General features: G+C 48.1%; 2 protein-coding genes across 3 annotated transcripts; one reads left to right on the top strand and one right to left on the bottom strand.

Annotated features, from left to right (window-relative positions):
• The first annotated feature begins 36 nt into the window (after positions 1 to 36).
• Positions 37 to 6,375, top strand: IFT20 (intraflagellar transport 20). The gene is given in 7 exon segments (XM_027130394.1): positions 37 to 206; positions 3,031 to 3,223; positions 3,226 to 3,250; positions 3,410 to 3,538; positions 4,704 to 4,789; positions 5,387 to 5,490; positions 5,953 to 6,375. Coding segments are annotated over 6 exon segments (480 nt in total). The 5' UTR covers positions 37 to 206; positions 3,031 to 3,169; the 3' UTR covers positions 6,035 to 6,375.
• Positions 6,376 to 6,473: 98 nt separating this feature from the next.
• Positions 6,474 to 14,325, bottom strand: TMEM97 (transmembrane protein 97). Of its 2 annotated transcripts, XM_027130392.1 has the most exons (4): positions 14,131 to 14,279; positions 9,109 to 9,327; positions 8,777 to 8,921; positions 6,476 to 7,847 (listed from the first exon to the last, which is right to left on the bottom strand). In XM_027130392.1, the coding sequence occupies exons 2-4, from the start codon at positions 9,157 to 9,159 to the stop codon at positions 7,588 to 7,590; spliced, it is 456 nt and encodes a 151-aa protein (XP_026986193.1). In that variant the 5' UTR covers positions 9,160 to 9,327; positions 14,131 to 14,279; the 3' UTR covers positions 6,476 to 7,587. The 2 variants fall into 2 exon arrangements, with proteins under 2 accessions (XP_026986192.1, XP_026986193.1); XM_027130391.1 differs by lacking the exon at positions 9,109 to 9,327 and having other exon boundaries at positions 6,474 to 7,847; positions 14,131 to 14,325.
• Between the last annotated feature and the right edge of the window lie 2,541 nt (positions 14,326 to 16,866).

Genomic DNA, 16,866 nt, shown 5'->3' with positions numbered 1-16,866 from the left:
GTCTCTCCTCTCAGGCCTCTGTTTCCCAGCAGGCTCTGCGGGTGTACGGGCTTACGATGTCGGGAAGTGATGTTAGGCGTAAACAGGTCTTGTAGCCGTGGCCGCTGCTGAGGCTGGCGAGCAGGGCGCCGGCTGCCACTGACCGGAGAGAGAAGCTGCCTGTCGACGTCAGCCTGGGTCGCAGCCGCCGCCGCCGGGGTAAACAGGTAAGCCATGAACTTCGGGTCGGGGGACGTGGGCGGGCCCGGGGCAAGATGAGCCTGACAGGCCCGCGGCCCGAGGAAAAGCCTTCCCAGGGTGAAAGAAACATGGGAATTCCGCCCGGCTCTGGGACCGGTTTTACCCCCGGCTAGGGCCTGGAGCTTTACGCGCTGAAGCTCGCAACCATTTTAGGAGGAAACTGAGGCTCAGATAAGTTCAAGGAGTTTACGTAGTGAAGACAGCCAGCTCTATCACCCAGGTCTTCCTAATTTTCCCCACACCCCACGGATGGAGCCTGCTCGTAGCGCCCAGCGTGGGTCCGGAAGAGCCCGGGGGCCCGGGGGGTGGAGAGCGCGTTACCACCCTGATCTTCAGGGAGCTTAGTCCGGCTTTTGTGCCCGGTGCTCCTCAGGTGCGCGTGTGGTGGTAGCTGGGAGAGAATGCCGTAGTCGGCTGTGAACCCTCTGCCTACACTTGCTCTTCGGTCTGACCCATCTCATTCAACTATGTGCCTTCCAACCGTGCAGCTGGCTCCGGCCAGATACCCGGGAATCTTGCCTGACTCTCCTTCACTCCTCCTCAAACCCCTGCATTCAATCATCCTTTACTAAGTCCTATCAACTCGACTTACAAAACATCTCAAATCGGAACACTTTTCTTCAGCTCCAAGCCTTGGTTACTGAAATAGCTTGCTCTGTTTGTTGTCACAGCCATTCATGCCACAGACATTTGCTGAGTGCCAGTTCTGTGCAGGCACCATGCCAAATGCTCGGGTAACAGTGATGAACAAGATAGTTGTAGCTCCATCCTCTTATTCCCTCCAACCCATTCTCCATCCTGGGTTAGAGTGATCTCTCTAAAAGGCATATTTGACTATGCCACTCTGCGGGCTGCCCATTAATTACCCTTATGAGAAAATCCAGGCTCATTGCTGCAGCTTTCAGAGCCCTCTGCCATCTAGCCCTAGCCTCCCCACCTCGCCTCATCCCGTTTCTCTCTTCCCCTTGCTCAGTGTTTCTACCACGCTAGCCTTTTGGCTCTTGGAACACATCAAATTTCTCACAGCCTCAGCATCTTCACACATGCTTTTCCTTCTGCCTGGAATACCTCCTCCCCCTTTAACTTGAAAAACTTCTGGACACCCTTTAGGTCTCAGAGTGTCACTTTTTCAGAAGACTTTTGTTTACAAATGTTTTTTTGTAATTTTGTTTACATATGAATTATGTCCTCCTGCTTCGGCTTCACGTAGCACCATGTGCTTTTCTTCATACTGTTATCACAATTCATGATTATCTTTTTACTGTCTGTCCAGAGGTCAGAAGCGAAAGCATTAAAGCATTTTCTTCACTTCTCTATCCCCAGAGCAGGGACTCAGTAGATGTTTGTGAATAAATGCAAGCTCTCAGGGAAGAGAGTGGAAGTTGAAGCAGATCTTTGTGCCCTCAGGTTACTTGAAGCAGTTGTTCTAATTAATCAGCTGGTAGGTGTTAAATGCTTAGACTATATGTGTAAATAGAACAAATAGGAAGACAGATCTTTTTTAAAAGCCCAATTATAAGGGAGCTCTGGATGATTAAAATGTTTCAAGATGAAGATGCTAGCCAACTTACTTGAATGGGCTCCAGTGAGGCCAAAGGCTTGGACCACGGTCATACACAGCCAAACATATATTAGTTGGCCCACACAGTGTTGGATGTTTTTTTTTTTCCTTGCTTAAAAGTTTTGAATTAGATGCTCTCCTTTAAAAGTCAGATTTCATATATTAATCTGGATTTCTGGTCCTCTTGAAAATCAGTTCTTGCAAGAATGGAGCTTAAGTCTTTTTAACCATTGCTCTTCCTATGGCACACCTACCCCGGGAAGTCACTCGCAGAATCACCCCATTCAGAACAGAACTTCTCTAAGGAAGCTGGAAGGGAAACAGGTGAGGCTGGGGGAGGTGGGAGGGAAGGGCTGGCGCAGGGCCAGGTTGTGGTAGCCTTCGGAACACCTGGGGTGTGGGAATTGGTATAGCAGCCAATGGCTAGACCTCAGTAGCATTGCCTCCCTTTTTAGACAGGGTATGTGCTCTCTTATTTTTATTTTATTTTATTTTGTGTGTGTGTTTAAGCCAGAACGAGGGTGAGTTTTTAGTGTTTCCTTCCCAGAGTTGAGGCATCCTTTGGACCAGGAATGCAAGGTGGCCTGAGAAGGGAGAAGTTATCTCTGCTGGTTCTCTTGTCTACGGAAAAAAAAAAAAAGCCAAACTCCTTAGCTTAGCACACAGGGTGTTTCTGATCTGGCTCCATCCGACCTTTCCGGCTCCATCCTCTGTCTTTTCATCTTCTAGGCAGGATAGGCCCTTCCAGTGGCTTCGTGCTCTTGTCCAGGCTGTTTTCTCTGCTTGGAATGCCTTTCCTTGGCCCTTATCGGTATGTTCTTGATGATATTTCACTTCTTTTTGTGTTTTCTGCTAGAAAGAGACTGACCCCTTTGGGTCCCAGTTCAGGCAGCTGTGCCTGTGGCGTACATTTTGGGTAATATTCCTACACCTGGCTTCTTATTTTTTTAACCTTAATTTTTAATTCACTCAGATTTTCTTTTACTTGTCTTTTATGTTGTTCCTGTACTATATTTGAAAAGCTCTTTTATGTCTTTTTGGGTACATAGCTGTGGTTAAATAAATATGCTTATGGCTCACAACTTAGTTCACATGTCACTTCCTCACCCCAAGTTAACTGTTCTATTCTCCTCCACGCTTTAGTGATATTTCTGTAAAAGCACTTAACACAGTATTATTTTTCAGTGTACATGTCTGTCTTCCTCCAGCTAAACTCTGTGCTCCTCCAGGGCGGGCACCATGTTGTACTCATCTTTACCCCCAGCATCTAGCAGTGTTGGCATGTAGTAGGCCCTCAAGAAATGTGTGTTGAATGAACGATGCCTGTGACAAGCAACTGGACTTTATTCTTTCCTGACCCTTGCTCCTATGACACACCTCTTCCTGGCTGACACTGTTACCCCTTCAGAGCAGGACTGCTCTTCTCTAGGGAAGCTGGAAAGGAAACAGGTGAGGCTGAGAGAGGCAGAGGCAGAGGGAAGGGGGAGCCTTTGGAACATCTGGGTTTTTGGCATTGGTGTCCGGGGCCAGGAGTGGGGCTGGACTGGAAGGAGGCATTTCCTTGAGTGGCTGGGAAGTGATCGGGGATTGGGGCTGGTTTCTTTACAGCCATGGCCAAGGACATCCTGGGTGAAGCAGGGCTGCACTTTGATGAGCTGAACAAGCTGCGGGTGTTGGACCCAGAGGTTACCCAGCAGACCATAGAGCTAAAGGAAGAGTGCAAGGACTTTGTGGACAGTGAGTGTCATCTGGGGAGACATGGTGCCACTCAGCTTTGTGCCCCGCCCCCACCCCCGGACTGCAGCTTTTGGCCCTGCCACAGTGGAGCTGCTGGCTCCCAGAAGGTTGAGCCTGGCCTTCATGAATTCCCGTGTGCCACCCACCTTGTCTACCTGCCTTCTTGTGTAGTCCCAGAGCACCAATCAAAACAAACACTGCAATGGAGAGAGGAGGGTATTTGTTTAGATATGCCATCTCAGGAACCTTAAACTTCAGAACTATGGCTTGGGGGTGGGAAGTGGAGTTATGATTTGATTTCTTGGGAGAAATAGTGTTCTCAGTGCCCGGCTTGCCTTTATTGATGGATTGATTGATTGCCATGCCTCAGGGCATGGCCATAAGTAAATAAATAGTTCCCTGACCAGGGATCAAACCCGTGCCCCCTGCAGTGGAAGTGCAGAGTCCTAATCACTGGACTGCCAGGGAAGTCCCTGACTTGCCATTATTTGGAGTGAAAATTTCTAGAGGCAGTTCAAAAGACTCATTTTTTTTAGCTAGAGATACCCGGGATGCCTTCTGTCCCAGCAGCCAAGCAAACCCAGTAGCAGTGAATACAGAGCAGATCTAGCTAGAGCAGGGATTTCTGAGCTTTTGGACATCTGTAGGCTGTGGAGAGAGCTTGACTGGTGAAAGGTAGCGTGGGTTCTCTCACCAGTCTTCTGATTGCTGTGTGCATGTCGTCCTACCCTCTGGGCCTTAGTTTACTCCTCAGTAACATGGGGTTCCACTACACCCAAGGACATTGAAAAAAGCAAATGCGAGATTAAGTCCTTAAATGCTTTGAGCTTTTTATTAGCTCAGGTCATAGGTGGAAAGCCCCTACCCCACCATTAACTGAAATCTAGTGTCTTATCTGAGGCTTGTCTAGAGGCAGTGTTCACGTCCTGAGGCGGTTCTTTCATGAACACAGCCCTTTGTGCCTCAAGATCCAAATACGCCCCAGTCCAGCTCTGGGCACCTGGCCACGCTTCTCTAGGTTCAGACCAAGGATGTCAGACACCAAATGTTTTCTGACACAAATTAGAAGGCGCAGTTAGCCCTGCCCTCTTGCTGCAAGAGAATGCTGAGGGAGAGTGGTGATGCTGAGAAAATAAAACATTTTGTTTTGTTCTTTCCCCAAAAGAAATTGGCCAGTTTCAGAAAATAGTTGGTGGTTTAATTGAGCTTGTTGACCAACTTGCAAAAGAAGCAGAAAATGAGAAGATGAAGGTAAGATCAGCATGAGTTTTGTCTAAATCTTGGCCTGGTTCACTAGCCTCTCATCCTTCTGCCCTCTTGACTTATTTGGGGGTAGGGGAAGGTGGGCGGGGATTCTTTAATTAGAACAAGATTTTAAATAAGAATAGCCTTGCAAATATTGAATGATTATGTTGTACACCTGAAATAATTCCTGGTCCAGTTAATCTACTATTGAACTCTTATATGCCAGTGTACTTTCAGTCATTGTTTCCTTTAATCTTCATGTCATCACCGAGATAGGTGTTTACCCTCATTTTATAAATGAAAAAATGAAGGCGTGCATAGTGTAGATGACTTGGCAAAGGACACAAATGGCACACCAAATGGGCCACCGTGTGCCAGGCTCTGGGGACACTCCTAGGTCTGCGTCAGAGCTGCAGTTCCGTTCTCACCAGGCACTTTGGGATCGTGAGGTTAATTAAGCCTTTCTGACTGACTCCTAAAGCTCTGAGGCTCAACTTTCCCCACGCTGCGCCCCACCCTCCACCGGCCCCAGGCAGCGTCCCTTCCCCACTTGAGGACTTTAATGAAGCCATGGCTTTCTTTGGCAGTATCGTGTTTTTCTAGGCCATTGGTGCTCGGAACTTGCTCAAATCTATAGCAAAACAGAGAGAAGCCCAACAGCAGCAACTCCAGGCACTAATAGCTGAAAAGAAAATGCAGCTTGAAAGGTAAGAAGTTCTGACATAAAGCAGGTTCTTTACTGAACTGCAGTTCTATTTTTCCTTTTCGAATGGTCACCTCTTGTCCTTATTCTTCATCATCGTTCTCCCAGGAATAGTGTCTTAACTTGTCATCCTGATTAAAATAAAAATAAAATTACATTTCATGGGAAAAAAATGTCACTATCAGACAGCCTCTAGTAGTTTGAGAGCACGAACACTCAGGTAGTGAGTGTCCAGAGTTGGCTGGCTCTCTGAAAGGAAGACTCGCAGGGCTGGAGACTTCTCATGGGTGGCCCTAGGTAGGGCTTTGCCTCTTATTTTTTCTCTCTTTCTTGCCCTCACTAACTTCATTTTGAACTCACACCGTTTCTTGGAATCATCTAAATCACTTAACATTCTTCTCTAGAAGAATTAAGTCCATGGTTTATTTCATCCATTTTGAGGGCTTCTAACAATTTTGTTTTTCAGGTATCGGGTTGAATACGAAGCTCTGTGTAAAGTAGAAGCAGAACAAAATGAATTTATTGACCAATTTATTTTTCAGAAATGAACTGAAAATTTCATTTTCTAGCAGGAGGGCAAAAAAAAGAAAAAACCCCACAACCCCCAAAACAAAAAAACCTCTGTACCAATCCAGTGACTTGACTAATGACCCAAGTGTGTTGTGTGAGATGGTGTGTGAGGAATGCAGCATCTCTGAAGGCAATAAAACAAATCTGGGGGAGCTTGTTTCAGACGTCAGTGCCTATCTGCAGGCGAACACCCAGTGGCCATTGTGGTCCAGGTTCTCACCTCTTGCATTCTCAGTCTGAACTGAGCAGCCTATAAACTTTTTTTGTAAATTCACAAAGCTTTGGAAGGAAAAGCAATAAATTATTATTTTCAAATGGCTTGATCTACCTCTTTTCCTGGTGCCCTTGAAATGTACATTTAACCCTTTGTAAGAGAATCCTGGGCTCTCTAGCCCCTGGTCCACAAAACAAACCAGGCAGTGGTCAGCAGCTACCTTTATTTTGACCAGACACAGGAGTCAGACGATGCTCCCAACAATCAGACCATTAGGGCTTGTAAGCAAAACAGGCAAAAAGGGGGAACTAACCAGAACCAGCATCTACCATTTTCCATGTGTGTTCACAAGTTTCTTTGTTTTTTTTTTTTTGAGTTGGCCTCGAGTATGAATTTAGAGAAAGCTAGCAGAATACCAAGTACTAACGTGAAGAGACCCTATATGCACACTCTGGACCTGTCATGCACAGCTCCCCGCCACCCACCCGTTGCCTTTGACTGGGAATGAGACAGGAAGGAATTATTAAACTATTTGGTAGGACGAAGTTATCCAGTAGGAGGGACACCTCCAGCGCAGGTTTGAGACACCAGATGTGAAAGGAACTTATGTTAGGTGGTCTGTAAAAAGTAACAGAAGACTGAGGCTTGGGAAGAGCATAAACAAGGAGACTTTAAAAAATCTCTTCTCCTGGGACAACCTGTTTAAGACGGGAACAGTACACCTTCCAATGTGACCCATTTCTGACTGAAGGTCATGCCAAGGTTGAACGTTTAAGGAAAACTAAGTTTAACCCTCTTACAGAATAGCTCACCCCCACCTAGGTGTGGGGACAAGAAAACAGTTTTTAATGAACATCACAGAGGCACAGCTTCAAGCTTAAAAATGGCCTGAGACACCCCAGTGACACGCTGTAGAGTCATGAGTCAAAGGGTTAGTCACAGGTATACTATGGATCAAATGACTCATGAACATGCCAAGTAGGCCGTGTTGCTTGGAGGTTTATCTGGTGTCTGGTCTGGTCCTGCCTTTAGTAATCCTACAATGGCACTTGGGCACACAGTGAGGCCTTTGGCACCACTTCCCTATAACCTAGCCCTCACCCCTCTGCTCATCCTCAGGTGATCGGTCTGTTTATGCCAGTGCCCTTGGAAGACGAGGGTTTGATGTGCCTCCTGCCAGTGCCTTGGCCTTGTGTGTTGCTGCTGGTGTGTTTCAAATACTACTGAAAATATGGGTTCTGAGCATTTTCCTGGTACTGGATCCAACAGGAAACTGCCCCGTGGTCACCTCTCCCCTGGACCCGGGGTGATTTTTCCTCATTTTTTCTTTCTTTTCTCCTCAGACTTGTAGTAGGGGTTGTGCAACATGAAAAGCAGAAGTACAAGAGGGATGAGAAAGTAGGGCATGTAGACAGACATAAGGAATAGTCGTTCGTGGAAAGTCTTAGGTCCTTGTCCTCTGAAACAACTGGCTTTGGAGAAATCCTCGAGTAGAAATGTGGAGAGGATTGGAATCAGAGTTGTCATCGTTTGAACCGAGTAGATGATTGCAGGGGTGCGGATCCACCTGCAGCCTCCTGAGGTCATCGAGGAGAGAAAGAGATAAGGGTTAGATCTGCTCATGGCTCCAGGTATGTCCACAGCATCCTCCACCCTGTCTCTGCCTGCTCCCTTCAGCTGAATCATTCTAGCTCCTTTTCCACCAAGTGGAAACTGGATGTGATATAATAATGCCCAAGGTGCAGACTTATGTGACAGCTGGAGCCCTAGCCACTGACTGCCAAAGAACACTGGGTGGTGTCAGAATTAATTCAGAAAAACTCTAGGGCAGTTAAATCGCCATTACTAGTTAAACCAGGTTGGTCTAAAATGCAATTGGGGGAAGGGGAGGAGGCGGGGGCAGCCCTGTCAGCAACATCTCTTTGCTAAATAATTATATATAGGTGAGAGGGATCAAGAGATTCTGCTAAGAGATGGCTTGGGGGTTCCAGTGGGAGAGAAGCTGTACAAGCTTAGTTACCATGAACACTGGTATGGCCACCTTCTTTTTAAAGGCATTCATCATGGGCACACTGTAAGAATAATTTTTAAATGAGAAGTTAAGCCATTTAGACATTAGCTTGATGCTACTGCTTAAAAGCCAGTATGATACCACCCAAAGCAGAAAAGTAAACGCACCGACAAAAAAGAAATTCTGTTGAGGGGGTGAGGTGGGGGGGGGAGGGACAATAAAAAGGAAAAAGTTCAAACTTGAAAGTAGCCTCAGGTTTCATGTGTGTGAGAGATTTCCAGTTGACTGAGGCAGTCCTGCAGCCCAGCTGACCACAGACACTAGCCTGAGCCACATTAATGTCCCTATACAAGATCTATCCTGGCCGTTCCCACCAATCCTATATCACCCTCATACAGCCTCCAGGGACCACTCCCTTCTCCCTTGGTAAAACTTTCCCAAAAGATTTCTGGGACCTGGTTTCAGAGCAAAAATGGGATTTCCCCATTTACTAACCTTTGAAGAAGGCATATGTTGCGACAGGAAAGAAAGGCAGCTGGAACACAAGCTCGCAAAACAGGAAGGACTTAAACCACACTGGGGGGTTCTGTAGCAGGGGGTCTTTGAACTCCTCAGTATACCACTGCCGCAGGCTTCTCAGCTGGGAAAAGATGAGGATCACAATGAATACAGCTACCTGGCAGGACAGGCTTCAGCAGGTCCAACCCGCTGGCAGAGCCTCTCACTACCCAGCTCCCTTGGCAGCAGACGGCACACCCAGCTGGCTTTTGTGGTGCAGCCTAGATGGTCATTTAATAAAAACTCACTGGCTCTAACTCAAATGTTACCTTCTCCCAGCAGCTTTCCTCAGCTCTTCCAGCCCGTGTGCTACCCAGCATGTCTGTGATAACACATGTCCAGGTGTGGATACTGTCAGGAGCAACAGTATGTGGCACTTAGTAGGCTCTCAGCTGAACGCACAAACGTGAAGTATCTGCCAACAATAGCCTTCTTTATAAAGAAATGATGTGAAAACCATCCTGACGTTTGTCCTTTCAAAATAGCAACTGCACAGCAAGCTCCAAGGGCCAGATTGCCTCAAATACAGTTTGTCTTTTTTTGGGGGGCGAGGTGCGGGGGGAAGTGTAAGGGAGGTAAATCTAACCTCTGCGAAGTTGCAATTTTAGACAATCTAACTTATCCCCAAATCTCAAGTTCCTTGTCATTCTTTACCCCCCTAATTCTAAAGTTTTTTTCTCTTTTAGGAGATCAGTAGTATATTTGCAGAGGAACAGACTCTGCCTCACTCTGGAGAGTGAGTGGTCTCAGTTCTAGCTTGGGCCCCACCTTCGTGATGACACTGTCAAATCAAAAGATGCAGATCCATATAGACGAGGCTGCAGGCAGGGGAAGGAAGCAGGAGGGTTTGAGGCTGCCCATTTTGTGCTCTTTTAAGAGCCCAAAGCCTAGGGTTCTCCACACTACATAGACTACTGAAGGTCTGTCACATTTCACATTTAACCTCCTGGAGATGGCATCTTGATATTATGATAAATCAAGACAGCTTCCAAGATGAGCATTTGGCTTACAATGGAAAATCCAAAGGTATTTTCCCTGTTAATTTTTAATCTAAAGATAAAGGCTCACTATTGTGAAATAGAGGCCTCTGTGCTGCAAGTGAGCTTTAAGCAAACATCCAGAAACAAACATTCTGTTAGCATAATATTAATTACAAAAAGGCCTTAGCTAGATAATCAATTTATTGACCAAGTGATCTTGAATTTGACTTGAAATTTAAATTCACAGCAATATCCTTAGCTTCCTTCTAAGCACTTTTCAGGATGGTAATGTGGTAGAAAATATTCATAAATATTCACTGCACCTCTCCGGGGCTCTATTTTCTCATCTGTAAAACAAGCAACTTGGACTAAATTTTTTAAGATCCTTCTTTGCTTTCTAGATTTACTTTAAAAAAAAAATTGGAAGGATGTATTTTGAAAGATTTATTGCAGAATTTAAAAGGCATTCTGGTTCATTTGGGCTTCCCTGGTGGCACAGTGGTTAAGAATCTGCCTGCCAATGCAGGGAACATGGGTTTGATCTCTGGTCCGGGAAGATCCCACATGCCGCGGAGCAGCTAAGCCCGTGCACCACAACTACTGAGCCTGCACTCTAGAGCCTGCGAGCCACAACTACTGAGCCGGCGTGCCACAACTGAAGCCCACACGCCTAGAGCCTGTGCTCTGCAACAAGAGAAGCCACTGCAATGAGAAGCCCGCGCACCGCAACGAAGAGTAGCCCCCGCTCGCTGCAACTAGAGAAAGCCCACACGCAGCAACAAAGACCCAATGCAGCCAAAAACAAATTTATTTTTTAAAAAAAGGCATTCTGGTTCATTTGAACTTCACTTTCTATTTAATTCGTATACATTCAGATTCACCTATTTCATAAATCCAGGCAGATTTGTACAACACTGTAATTTCTAAGGGCTGCAGGATGATAACAGCAAAATTTAAAACACAGCTGACCCTTGAACAACACGGGTGTGAACTGTGCAGGTCCGCATATATGCAGATTTTTTTCAACAGTAAATACTACAGTACTACATGGTCAGTCGGTGGCTGGCTGAATTTGAAGATAGGAACGTGGGTATGGAGGGCTGACTATAAACTGTACATGGATTTTCGACTGTGGAGGGTCAACGTCCTTAACCCCCAAGCAGAGTGATGAGCATGGTACCCAGGGGCTGAGTGCCTGGCTCTGAGTACTGGTTCTGGGCAAAGCACTTAATCTCACTAAACTTGTTTCCCAGTTATAGTACCTACCTCGCTGTTGGTAAGATAAAAAGAGTTAATACTTACAGTCATTAGAACAATGGCTAGCACACAGTAAATGTTAAGATTACTTAATGTAATACATATTTGGAGAAGTTCAATTTAATCCTATTAAAATCTCAGCATGCAACTGGTCATTAATAATTATTAGGTAAGACCCCCAAAAATAAAACTGTTTCCATTTATAACTGACTCACATTTGACTCAACTTATCATTGTTATCCATTAAAATATTCACCGGGCCTACGCACATGGATTTCTAGACCGAAGTTGCTACTGAACAGTCTTGCACTCCTCTTAGAACGAGCGCACAAACTTTCAGCATCTAGATGCTCACTTGTTTTCCCGTATTTTAACAGAAGCAATGCCACCCAGCTGCAGATGATACTACAAAATGCTTCCCATCCTCTCCATGTTCTAATCCAAACTAAATTCTTATTGTTTCACAGTAAGAGTTTTTCCAAGTGTTGATCTGCTTCAAACCAAGAAAGATATTTGCACATTTTAGCCTAACCATTATGTGATCTCCACAAGCTTTTTAGTTCTGGAGAAATTCCTTCTATTTAGGGAGGAAAAACACAACAGATGTTAAAATTTGGCATTTTTCAAAGAGAATGTGAAAATAACTCAGGGCTTTTATTATTATTTCCCCATACAGAAGCAACAAAACCATCATTGCCCACCCCAAAGCAACAAGGGTGAATAGAGACACAGGCCTTCCAAGCTGGGTGGCCCCTGTGTTACTAAGGTCTTTAAACAGTATCATAGACCGACAGACACACACACACACACACACACAAACAGTTACAGAGTTTTTGGTCAGATCCTGCCTATGTTGGCCCTTGACCTTTTACAAGAAGTCAACTTAAAAAAATAAAGTTGAGAAAACTACCAAATCAAATATATAAGTTTAAATGGGGTCTTTATGATTTTGGAAACATTTTAATTGTATTTTGTGAGTGGAGAGCAAGAACTTGTGGGAATGGCACATTCACAAAAGATAGGAAAACCAACAGCTGTTAAATCTGGAACGGTTGGCTACCTGGAGTAACATAACTGCTATGTATGTATGTATGTATGTATGTATTTATTTTGCCTGTGCCGGGTCTTAGTTGCGGCACTTGGGATTTTCGTTGCGGCAGGCATGTGGGATCTAGTTCCCCGACCAGGGATCGAACCGGGCCCCCCAAATTGGAAGTGCAGAGACTTACCCACTGGACCACCAGGGAAGTCCTATGACTGCCTAGTATTAAAGGGACTCATAACATCAGAGACTGTGAACAGGCAGCCTGCTTGAGTTCTGCTGGCCCCACAGACTTTGCACAGACATGGCTCTCCTTTCTTCAAGGCAACTAATGGCTAATGCGGAGCTGTGACGACCTGTTTAGAAGGATCATGTACCACCTGGGCCTGTGTCGTAGGCTGAATAATGGCTCCCAAAGACATCCACATCTTAATCCCTGGAACCTATGAATGTAACCCTATTTGGCAAAAGTGACTTATCTGGTGGGCCCTAAATGTAATTACAAGTGTCCTTATAAAAGTTGGGCAGAGGGAGATTGGACTAAAGAAGAAAAGGCAGCAAAGTGATGGACCGAAGCAGAGATTGATGTGATGTGGCCACAAGCCAAGAACACCCACAGCCACCAGAAACTGGAAGAGGCAAGGAACAGATCCGCCACTACGACCTTCAGAAGGAACGAGGCCTACAAGACTCATTTCAAACTTCTGACCTCCAGAACTGAAAGATAATAAATTCGTGTTGTTTTAAATCACTGTATTTTTGTAATTTGTTACAGAAGCAATAGGAAACTAATACATCTTGTATATGTTTGAGCTTGTGATTTAACTCATCTCTCTCCTACTTGACAGTTGAAGCTACAGAGCCCTGACTTGCCCAAGGAACTCAAGTTCTTGGAAGAACCACGTCCCCAGACAATGCTCTTGCCACACACAACCTACACTTTTCCCAGGAAAAGGTAGGTCAGAGGTCTTCCCATTTATGCTTGGAGCTAGAAACAAACCAGACTACGGAGTGGGGGTTTATTGTTGAGCAGTGGCTCTTAACCTTTTGGGGAGGGTCAGACCCCTGGAAAAGTTGATGGAAGCTATGGAAAACAAGGCACACACAATTTTGCATGCCCTCTTAGGGGTTCATGGACCTCAGGTTAAGAACCCCTGCTCTGCAGAGAAAAAGCATTTAAGGAGAAACAGGTAAAATCAAATCTTTAGGTAGACACGTCAGGCTTGCCTATAGTTCTGCAGACAGATTGGAGAAGTGTAGAACTGAGGACTGGAATTCCGTGATAGAAGGTTATAGGGTCCAGACATGAAAATAAAACTCAATAAATAAAAAGCATTTAAAGCAAAAGTTAAAGTTTGGGGTAAAGAATGCTCTCCAACAACCAGGAAATGGGGCTTTCGCCTCCGTTTCTACTCAGATGCTCATTCTTGCTCAAACCCAATAAAAAAGGCCGATTTGAAAAGGTGTCGTTTACTTACGAGCTTTTGAAGTTGCTGGATCCTAATCTTGAAATCAGGACGCTCTGCGAATGTCCCTTAGAGGGGTCTAATACTACTTGCGTTATTTCTTTGGGATTAGTCGGTATTTTTAAAGCTCTCCCAAGAAACACAACTTGAAAACAAATCCAACATGTGTCCATAATTTAGACACTGGTTCATCCAGGCTACTTCCCTCAAATACTGACAACTGACCAGAGCTGGGGTGTGTGAGTCTTAAACCCAGGGAAGAACTGTCTTTAAAAGGAGCAAGGTGTTTGGCCCCAGGAGCCTTGGGGAAGCGGCTGGGAGAGACAAAGAAAACCCCGAGGAAGAAGTCGAGTTGAAGGGTAAGGAGGGGCCGGAGCGCCGGCGGGACCCAAGGAAAGCAGGAGGGAACCCTGAGTGGGCGAGGCGGGGCGCCAGGGCGAGGCGGGGCGCCAGGCAGGCGGGGAGATCACGGGGACGCCGGGGCAATCGCTACGCCGAGGGGCGCCAACCTCGGCGACCGGCGGCTAGGACAGACGGCGCCCTCACCTCCACGGGGTAGAGATCGCGCGGAAGCACCGCCTGCAGGTCCACGAGCAGGGTGATGGGGATGTGGGAGAGGAAGTAGAGGCCCAGCAGCCACTCCAGGCCGCGCCGGGCGCCCAGAGGCCCCATCATCCGTCGCTTGGCAGAGCAGGAGCCCAGACTACGCTGGAGGGAACGCGACGTGAGAACAGGCCCGCAATCGCGCCATCCCAGGAGCCCGCGCCCCGCCCCGCCCCGCCTCGAGGGCGACGAAGGCCGCTCCCATTGGCTGAGAAGCCGCGCGCGGGCCGGGAGCGTCCGCGGAGGAGGCCAGCGGACCGTTTCCATTGGCCGTGGGGACCACCGCGTGACTTGGGGGCGGGGCTGCTCGGCTGCCGCGTGGGGCCGCTCCGGGCGTGGGGCTTGCACAGCCAGAGGTCCTGCCTGTCGCGGGGCCTTCCGGCCTTCTCTCCGCTATCGCGTGTCATCCGTGGCCCTTTCGCTCATTACTCTTACGTTCCTTCGCTCCATCCGTTCAGTGCTTGCTGGGAGGCTCCTGTGTGCCCGGCCGTGGGCGCTTATGGAGACGGAGCGCCCAGTGCAGTGGGGTGTCACTCATCAGGGCCGGCCGGACAGTGCGTGGTGGTCCGGGCCATGGCGGCAGTCACGGGCCGTGGGAACAGCGGGCAAGATCCCTGTCCCTCCGGAGTTAGGGTCCCTGAAGCCTTCTGAAGGATGTGTAGGAGGCAGCCAGCCTCAATTAAGAAAGAAGCACGGGGATATAGTAGGAGGTAAAATTGATAATTCGTGGTGATTGGCTGTGGAGAATGAGGGAGGCTCAGTGGTTCATTTTTATTCTGCAAATATTGATCTTTAGTTATATGCTGGGTGCGGGTCTGCCCTGGGACAGGATGGGTGGGGCTGCCATTCACTGAGAAGAGTGAGGTAGAGGAGAAGTGAGTTGAAGAGAAGGTAATTTGGTTCTGGCCATGGTGTCACTGAGCGGTAGCCTCTGCGGCATCTGAGTGGAAAAGTCTAGCAGGCAGTTGGCCGAACATGTCTGAAGATGTAGATTTGTGAGGCATCAGCGTTTGATGGGAGTTGAAGTTTTGAGAGCAGAAGGCCTGTGAGAGATCTTAGGTGACCTGCAACCTTAGGGGTCATGGGACGAGGGGGCTGAGATACAGGTAGACAGCAGGAGTGTGATGTCTCAGAGGCACGGGCAAGGAGGGAGGGTCAGCTGTGTCAGAGCAACACCTGTGACCTTGTGCAAGCAGCTGTGGCTGGTGGAGGCAGGAGCCTGATGACAGCAGGGCAAGGAGATGGGGAAATCGAGGCAGGGAGCTAGACATCTGATTATGAAGAGGAAGAGAGACGCGGCAGTGGGTGGAGGGGGATGTGCTCAAGAGAGGCTTATTTATGTACTTTTCAGATGAGAGAGACCGGAGTACTTTCATTTGTTTAGATGCTGCTTGAAGTTTCTCCGTCCGGGGAAAGGTCGTCCATGTAGGAGGACGAGAGCAGGAAACGTGGCTCAAGGCCGCCGAGGAGCTGGAGAGACTGGATCAGGTTTCGGTCAGAGGAGTGCTGTGCTCCCCAGGGTGGGCCCCGTGGCACTAGGACAGAGAACTGTGGTCAGGGTAGAGGACCCAGCTGAGATGTGTGGCCATTGATCTGGAGGCCCCACTCTCCTAGGCTGTGTGCTTTTCTCCATCATGAGATCTGCACAGAAAAAGGCTGTTCGACTTGTCCAGGGTTGGGGTTAGAAAGACAGTGGTGATGTTGAGGAGTTGAACAAGAGAGTAACTGAAGAGACGGAGCCCGCAGTTCAAGCAGGGTAGGGAGTGAGTGACGTAAGGCCAGAGGGGGCTGGTAGACTGGGAGAAATTGGAGAAATGAATGGATTTGAGGCCTTGCTGAGGAATGAGCGCTAATGTGATGGGAGTAACTGGATGGATGGGCCGGAAGGTTGGGAGAGTATGACACGCGGGTACAGGTGTGTGGGTTCCGGATCTCAGACATTCTGCCCATGGGAAGCTGTGGCTGAAATGGAGTGGAGGGGAAGGTATTTGGAGATGAAGTCAAGGGACGGAGAGCCAGGATGTGCGATGGATGGGCCACAGAGGCCACCTTGGATGGTGGTGGCAGTCGGGTGGAGAGAAGGCTGTGAGCTCATTGCCAAAGTCTTCGGTAAGTAAGGGGAGTGACCAGGAGGGAGGTGGGCATGGGTTGAGGTCTGGCTTAAACCTTGTGGAGGGGAAATGGATGTGGCCTTGGGGAGCAGGGAGGCTGGTGACCCCACCTCCTGACCCTGAGCTAGCGGACTGTGAGAAAATGAGCAGCCAGTGCTGGGGAGGGCCGTGGGGAAGCCGAGCCCTTAGGGGCAGGGGAGCTAGGTGTCATCTACTGCAGGAGGTAAGGGCTGAGGGTGTGGAGGGCTTTGTGAACCCCATAGTAGAGGGGTTTAGGTTCTGGAGAGGAGAGGGGTGTTTACTGGGGAGGAGAATCAGAGCAGGGTGGAGGGAGAGCACAGCAGGAGAGGCAGTGGAGGTTCCTTCTGGGATGGTGAACAAGGGATAAACATTGTGAGAACACGAAGTTCTGGCATCCCCAGGGCCTCTAGGGGGTAGGCTGGAGCGCTCCTGCACAGCTGTACTCAGGAGGGGGCCTGGCAAGAGCGCCGCCCCCCCCCCCCCCCCCCCCCCCCCCCCCCCCCCCCCCACACCGCGCCAGCGACCCCCCCCCCAGACCTCTTTGTTG

This window comes from Aethalodelphis obliquidens, unplaced genomic scaffold (assembly GCF_003676395.1).
Source record: "Aethalodelphis obliquidens isolate GAN/ISIS:26980383/991018 unplaced genomic scaffold, ASM367639v1 scaffold38, whole genome shotgun sequence".
Taxonomy (NCBI): Eukaryota; Metazoa; Chordata; class Mammalia; order Artiodactyla; family Delphinidae; genus Aethalodelphis; species Aethalodelphis obliquidens.
Note: the sequence above shows the minus strand (reverse complement) of the source record. Positions and strands in the feature narration are given on the sequence as shown.

Bases quoted from the DNA above. Each gene is read 5' to 3' on its own strand.
- TMEM97 (XM_027130391.1), bottom strand. From the start codon at position 14,259: ATGATGGGGCCTCTGGGCGCCCGGCGCGGCCTGGAGTGGCTGCTGGGC. The intron at 8,922-14,130 runs GTGAGGGCGCCG...ATCTTTTCCCAG, and splicing joins GCGATCTCTACCCCGTGGAG to CTGAGAAGCCTGCGGCAGTG. The intron at 7,848-8,776 runs GTTAGTAAATGG...CGATGACCTCAG, and splicing joins AACATATGCCTTCTTCAAAG to GAGGCTGCAGGTGGATCCGC.